Here is a 7500-nt window from a genome sequence, read left to right as displayed (position 1 = left end):
AATAGACAACATAGCAGTAATGGTAATAGACAACATAGCAATAATGGTAATAGACAACATAGCAATAATGGTAATAGACAACATAGCAATAATGGTAATAGACAACATAGCAATAATGGTAATAGACAACATAGCAGTAATGGTAATAGACAACATAGCAATAAAGGTAATAGACAACATAGCAATAATGGTAATAGACAACATAGCAATAATGGTAATAGACAACATAACAACAATGGTAATAGACAACATAGCAATAATGGTAATAGACAAGATAGCAATAATGGTAATAGACAACATAGCAATAATGGTAATAGACAACATAGCAATAATGGTAATAGACAACATAGCAATAAAGGTAATAGACAACATAGCAATAATGGTAATAGACAACATAGCAATAATGGTAATAGACAACATAACAACAATGGTAATAGACAACATAGCAATAATGGTAATAGACAAGATAGCAATAATGGTAATAGACAACATAGCAATAATGGTAATAGACAACATAGCAATAATGGTAATAGACAACATAGCAGTAATGGTAATAGACAACATAGCAGTAATGGTAATAGACAACATAGCAATAATGGTAATAGACAACATAGCAGTAATGGTAATAGACAACATAGCAATAATGGTAATAGACAACATAGCAATAATGGTAATAGACAACATAGCAATAATGGTAATAGACAACATAGCAACAATGGTAATAGACAACATAGCAATAATGGTAATAGACAACATAGCAATAATGGTAATAGACAACATAGCAACAATGGTAATAGACAACATAGCAACAATGGTAATAGACAACATAGCAATATAGGTAATAGACAACATAGCAATAATGGTAATAGACAACATAGCAATAATGGTAATAGACAACATAGCAACAATGGTAATAGACAACATAGCAACAATGGTAATAGACAACATAGCAATAATGGTAATAGACAACATAGCAGTAATGGTAATAGACAACATAGAAATAATGGTAATAGACAACATAGCAATAATGGTAATAGACAACATAGCAATAATGGTAATAGACAACATAGCAATAATGGTATTAGACAACATAGCAATAATGGTAATAGACAACATAGCAACAATGGTAATAGACAACATAGCAATAATGGTAGTAGACAACATAGCAATAATGGTAATAGACAACATAGCAATAATGGTAATAGACAACATAGCAATAATGGTAATAGACAACATAGCAATAATGGTAATAGACAACATAGCAATAAAGGTAATAGACAACATAGCAATAATGGTAATAGACAACATAGCAATAATGGTAATAGACAACATAACAACAATGGTAATAGACAACATAGCAATAATGGTAATAGACAAGATAGCAATAATGGTAATAGACAACATAGCAATAATGGTAATAGACAACATAGCAATAATGGTAATAGACAACATAGCAGTAATGGTAATAGACAACATAGCAGTAATGGTAATAGACAACATAGCAATAATGGTAATAGACAACATAGCAGTAATGGTAATAGACAACATAGCAATAATGGTAATAGACAACATAGCAATAATGGTAATAGACAACATAGCAATAATGGTAATAGACAACATAGCAACAATGGTAATAGACAACATAGCAATAATGGTAATAGACAACATAGCAATAATGGTAATAGACAACATAGCAACAATGGTAATAGACAACATAGCAACAATGGTAATAGACAACATAGCAATATAGGTAATAGACAACATAGCAATAATGGTAATAGACAACATAGCAATAATGGTAATAGACAACATAGCAACAATGGTAATAGACAACATAGCAACAATGGTAATAGACAACATAGCAATAATGGTAATAGACAACATAGCAGTAATGGTAATAGACAACATAGAAATAATGGTAATAGACAACATAGCAATAATGGTAATAGACAACATACCAACAATGGTAATAGACAACATACCAACAATGGTAATAAACAACATACCAACAATGGTAATAGACAACATAGCAACAATGGTAATAGACAACATAGCAATAATGGTAATAGACAACATAGCAATAATAGTAATAGACAACATAGCAATAATGTTAATAGACAACATAGCAGTAATGGTAATAGGCAAAATACCAACAATGGTAATAGACAACATAGCAATAATGGTAATAGACAACATAGCAATAATGGTAATAGACAACATAGCAATAATGGTAATAGACAACGTAGCAACAATGGTAATAGACAACATAGCAATAATGGTAATAGACAACATAGCAATAATGGTAATAGACAACATAGCAATAATGGTAATAGACAACATAGCAATAATGGTAATAGGCAAAATACCAACAATGGTAATAGACAATATAGCAATAATGGTAATAGACAACATAGCAATAATGGTAATAGACAACGTAGCAATAATGTTAATAGACAACATAGCAACAATGGTAATAGACAACATAGCAACAATGGTAATAGACAACATAGCAATAATGGTAATAGACAACATAGCAATAATGGTAATAGACAACATAGCAATAATGGCAATAGACAACATAGCAATAATGGTAATAGACAACATACCAACAATGGTAATAGACAACATAGCAATAATGGTAATAGACAACATAGCAATAATGGTAATAAACAACATAGCAATAAGGGTAATAGACAACATAGCAATAATGATAATAGACAACATAGCAATAATGGTAATAGACAACATAGCAATAATGGTAATAGACAACATAGCAATAATGGTATTAGACAACATAGCAATAATGGTAATAGACAACATAGCAACAATGGTAATAGACAACATAGCAATAATGGTAGTAGACAACATAGCAATAATGGTAATAGACAACATAGCAATAATGGTAATAGACAACATAGCAATAATGGTAATAGACAACATAGCAATAATGGTAATAGACAACATAGCAATAATGGTAATAGACAACATAGCAACAATGGTAATAGACAACATAGCAGTAATGGTAATAGACAACATAGCAATAATGGTAATAGACAACATAGCAATAATGGTAATAGACAACATAGCAATAATGGTAATAGACAACATAGCAATAATGGTAATAGACAACATAGCAGTAATGGTAATAGACAACATAGCAGTAATGGTAATAGACAACATAGCAGTAATGGCAATAGACAACATAGCAATAATGGTAATAGACAACATAGCAACAATGGTAATAGACAACATAGCAACAATGGTAATAGACAACATAGCAATAATGGTAATAGACAACATAGCAACAATGGTAATAGACAACATAGCAACAATGGTAATAGACAACATAGCAATAATGGTAAGGAAACATTGAGCACATGTTAACACTTTGAGACAGAGTACAACAGCAGGTCAAATTAAAGACCCTCATCTCTATATTTGAACCAGACCCCATGTTTGTATAATAGTTTAAATCCATTAATAGTTTGGCATTGCTTGTGTTGCAAGTCCAGTTTGTTCCATAGTTTTACTCCACATACAGACACACAAAAACATTTACGAGTGGTTTGAGCTCTCGGCAATGAGAAATATCCAAAGCCTCTCAAGTTATGAGCCTGCACTCGTCTTATAAGATTATTAATGTATTATATTTAACAAGGTCATCAAATTTGAGCAACTTGGGTTGCATATTGTTTCATTGAAAATAAAACAGCAAAGTCCATTTGTCTCTGTTTTAATTATGAGACACAATTGTGTCAAAGTCATGATTTTCTATTTCATGCTAGAAGTAAGAAATGATGACTTTAAAAAAGTAGTTTTCTACCTGTGAGTGTTGATGACACAGCTTTGCAACAGTTGATATTCTAGTTTCAAGCATGTTTTACTCAATATAGCTCATCAAATCTCAGCTGTAATATCTTACTGACATCATTTAGGAGCAAAACACTTCAAACAAGTAAAACACTCTAACATCAAATCTGCTTAGTGAGAAGAATGATCTTATCAGACAGAAAATAAGCAAATATCACCCTTATTTGAGATATTCAATCTTACTTAGATTTCACTTTTTGCATGTGTCCTTCTCCCCCTTCCCTCCTCCTGCTTATTTCTGCAGTCCTCCAAGGTCCACGTGACGCGGCCCGTCCTGGACATCGTCCTGGCCTTCTCCAGATACCTCAGCAACTTGCAGAACGGCATCTTGTTGCTCAAGCAGCTGTGCGACCACATTCTGTTCAACCCTGCCATTTGGATCCATGCCCCTGCCAAGGTAACCGTGGCAACTCTCAAATTTGCCCACCAATAACATAAACCAAAATACAGTCATCCCTCATAGGGCTCGCGATACAAGTGTTTTATATAGGTCTATCGCTAATTATTGATATTTTTTAATGACCTATCCCAGGGGTCGGCAACCCAAAATGTTGAAAGAGCCATATTGGACCAAAAATACAAAAAAAAAATCTGTCTGGAGCCGCAAAAAATTAAAAGCCATATTACATGTGTCATGAGATATAACTTTAATTAAGAGGACTTAAAGGAAACTAAATGAGCTCAAATATAGCTACAAATGAGGCATAATGATGCAATATGTACATATCGCTAGCCTAAATAGCATGTTAGCATCGATTAGCTTGCAGTCATGCAGTGACTAAATATGTCTGATTAGCACTCCACACAAGTCAATAACATCAACAAAACTCACGCACGACGTTAAAAGTGTGGTGGACAAAATGAGACAGAAAAAGTGGCATAAAACACGTCCTAGAAAGTCGGAGAAATTTATACATGTAAACAAACTATACGGTGAGTTCAAGGACCGCCAAAATAAGTAGGACAAAACGGCGCTCGCCAAATACTCGAATGAGTGAAGCATATTTAATATAAACAGTGTGATTTATAACAATTAGGGAGGTTTGTGTCATGTTTGTCCTCCTACAGAAACCATACTAAAACAAAAAAATACATTTTTTCCCCTCATCTTTTTCCATTCTTCATACATTTTTGAAAAATCTCCAGAGAGCCACTAGGGCGGCGCTAAAGAGCCGCATGCGGCTCTAGAGCCGCGGGTTGCCGACCCCCGACCTATCCAAAACAAGGACTAGGAGAAAAATACAGTACAGGCCAAAAGTTTGGACACACCTTCTCATTTAATACGTTTTCTTTATTTTCATGACTATTTACATTGTAGATCGTCACATCAAAACTATGAATGAACACATGTGGAGTTATGTACTTAACAAAAAACAGTGAAAACATGTTTTATATTCTAATTTCTTCAAAATAGCCACCCTTTGCTCTGATTACTGCTTTGCACACTCTTGGCATTCTCTCCATGAGCTTCAAACACACCTGTGAAGTGAAAACCATTTCAGGTGACTACCTTTTGAAGCTCATGGAGAGAATGCCAAGAGTGTGCAATGCAGTAATCAGAGCAAATTTGTAGCTATACCTTGTTCTGTAACTTCCGGTTTCCTCCCACCAAAAAACATATAGATATCGAACACATTTTTCATTTACGGTATATCCATTACGCGTCTATTGCAATCTATATATTGATATCGTTGTATCGGCCCTAGTCCCTGGCCATATTGTGGGTCTAAGTTTGTGGCGTCCCTCTATCGCAGATTTAAAACAATTTTTTTTTAGCTCATTCTATTTATTTTTGTGGGGGGGGGGAAGTCTAAATTATGTCTATTTATGCATAGAAATAGGTAAATGAATAAAAAATATCAGTATCACAGTAGTATTGGCCACTAGATGGGACCAAACCAATGTTCAGTATCGGTGCCACTGATTGGTTGAGCCTCAGGCAGCATTACTATATTGGATTTAACCAGTGTAGAGTTGACTCTGTAGATGTTATTTCATGTTTAGCGGGCTCTCATAATGTAAAAATATATATTTAAGAGGTTATAAACTGTTATTTTATGATCTATCTATGAAAATAACATTTGATAAATAATGTACATTTATTAACTTCATCTACCATGGTCAGGCTTGGCAATAAACGAGGGTTTACATTAGTCCCTTTCAGATTCAAACTGTCGCCATCTTGAATCTCATTAACTACTGACACATTTTTTTGTGTCATGAAAGTCACAAAAGTGTAAAAAGAAGTTTACCACAACATTAACTGTTAAATTGTGTACCACTGCTTAATTTTATTGACTTATTAGGGCCCGCACGGCCCATTGTCAAAGGAATCCCAAAGGGAGTCCTTTTGCAATAGGACGAAAAGGACCTATTGAATTTGTAAGGTTTTATTATTATTATACCGGCCGCCTCTTCGAGCTGCAATTTGACCCACTTAACATGCTTCAAAACTCACCATATTTGACACACACATCAGGACCTGCGAAAATTGCCATCTAATAAAAAACCAAACCCCAAAACTCAAAATTGTGCTCTAGCGCCCCCTAGGAAAAAACAAAAACAAACTGCCTGTAACTCCCACTAGGAAGGTCGTAGAGACATGAAACAAAAACCTCTATGTAGGTCTCACTTAGACCTACATTTCATAATTTAACATCCTCGGGCAAAAACCAACAGGAAGTTGGCAATTTCCCCTTCAAGACAAAAGTTTACTAAAAACACTCATTTTTGCCTCTGAGCTGTAATTTGACCCCCTTAAAATACTTCAAAACTCACCAAACTTTTCACACACATCAGGATTGGTGGAAATTAAGATCTAATAAAAAAAAGAACCCCAAAACTCAAAATTGCACTCTAGCGCAATTTTTGAATAAAACAGAGACAAAACTGCTCCTCAGAGGAAAACACAGACAAAACTGCTTGTAACTTCCGGTAGAAACGTCTTAGAGACATGAAACAAAAACCTCTATGTAGGTCTCACTTAGACCTACATTTCATAGATTGACATCCTTCAGCAAAAATCAACAGGAAGTTTGATATCCCCCCTTCAAAACAACATTTTTGTAAAAAGCGGTCACCAAACATCAAACATTATCTCCTCTGAGCGCGTTTGTCGTTTCGGCTTCAAACTACTACAGGAGAGAGATTGAACCCTTCTGATTGACGGATACTCAAAGAGTTTTGATAAGTGCTACGGTTTTGATTTTACGAGCCTTCAAAGAAAAGAACTACTGTGCCGTAGCACCTAGGAAAAAAACACAGACACAACTTCCTCTAACTCCCAGTACGAATATCGTAGAGACATGAAACAAAAACCTCTATGTAGGTCTGACTTAGAGCTAGATTTCATACACTGACATCCTTCAGCAAAAATCAACAGGAAGTTGGCAATCACCCCTTCAAAACAACATTTTCATAAAAACACTCATTTTTGCCTATTTGAGTTGTAATAACCCCCTTAAAATACTTCAAAACTCACCAAACTTTTTACACACATCAGGACTGGCGGAAATTGCGATCTATTAAAAAAACCGAACCCCAAAACTCAAAATTGCGCTCTAGCGCCCCCTAGGAATAAAACACACACAAAACTGCTCCTCGGAGGAAAACACAGACAAAACTGCTTGT

At 34.5% G+C, this 7500-nt stretch overlaps 1 protein-coding gene across 1 annotated transcript in view; it reads left to right on the top strand.

Annotated features, from left to right (window-relative positions):
• Window positions 1-7500, top strand: part of LOC133639443 (lipopolysaccharide-responsive and beige-like anchor protein) — a 120993-nt gene that overhangs the window by 112037 nt on the left and 1456 nt on the right. The window contains exon 13 of the mRNA XM_062032733.1: window positions 4115-4267. Within this exon, the coding sequence (XP_061888717.1) occupies window positions 4115-4267 (153 nt within the window). The remainder of the gene's footprint in view (window positions 1-4114; window positions 4268-7500) is intronic.

The sequence above is a fragment of the Entelurus aequoreus genome, linkage group LG22 (assembly GCF_033978785.1).
Source record: "Entelurus aequoreus isolate RoL-2023_Sb linkage group LG22, RoL_Eaeq_v1.1, whole genome shotgun sequence".
NCBI classification, from domain to species: Eukaryota; Metazoa; Chordata; class Actinopteri; order Syngnathiformes; family Syngnathidae; genus Entelurus; species Entelurus aequoreus.
Note: the sequence above shows the minus strand (reverse complement) of the source record. Positions and strands in the feature narration are given on the sequence as shown.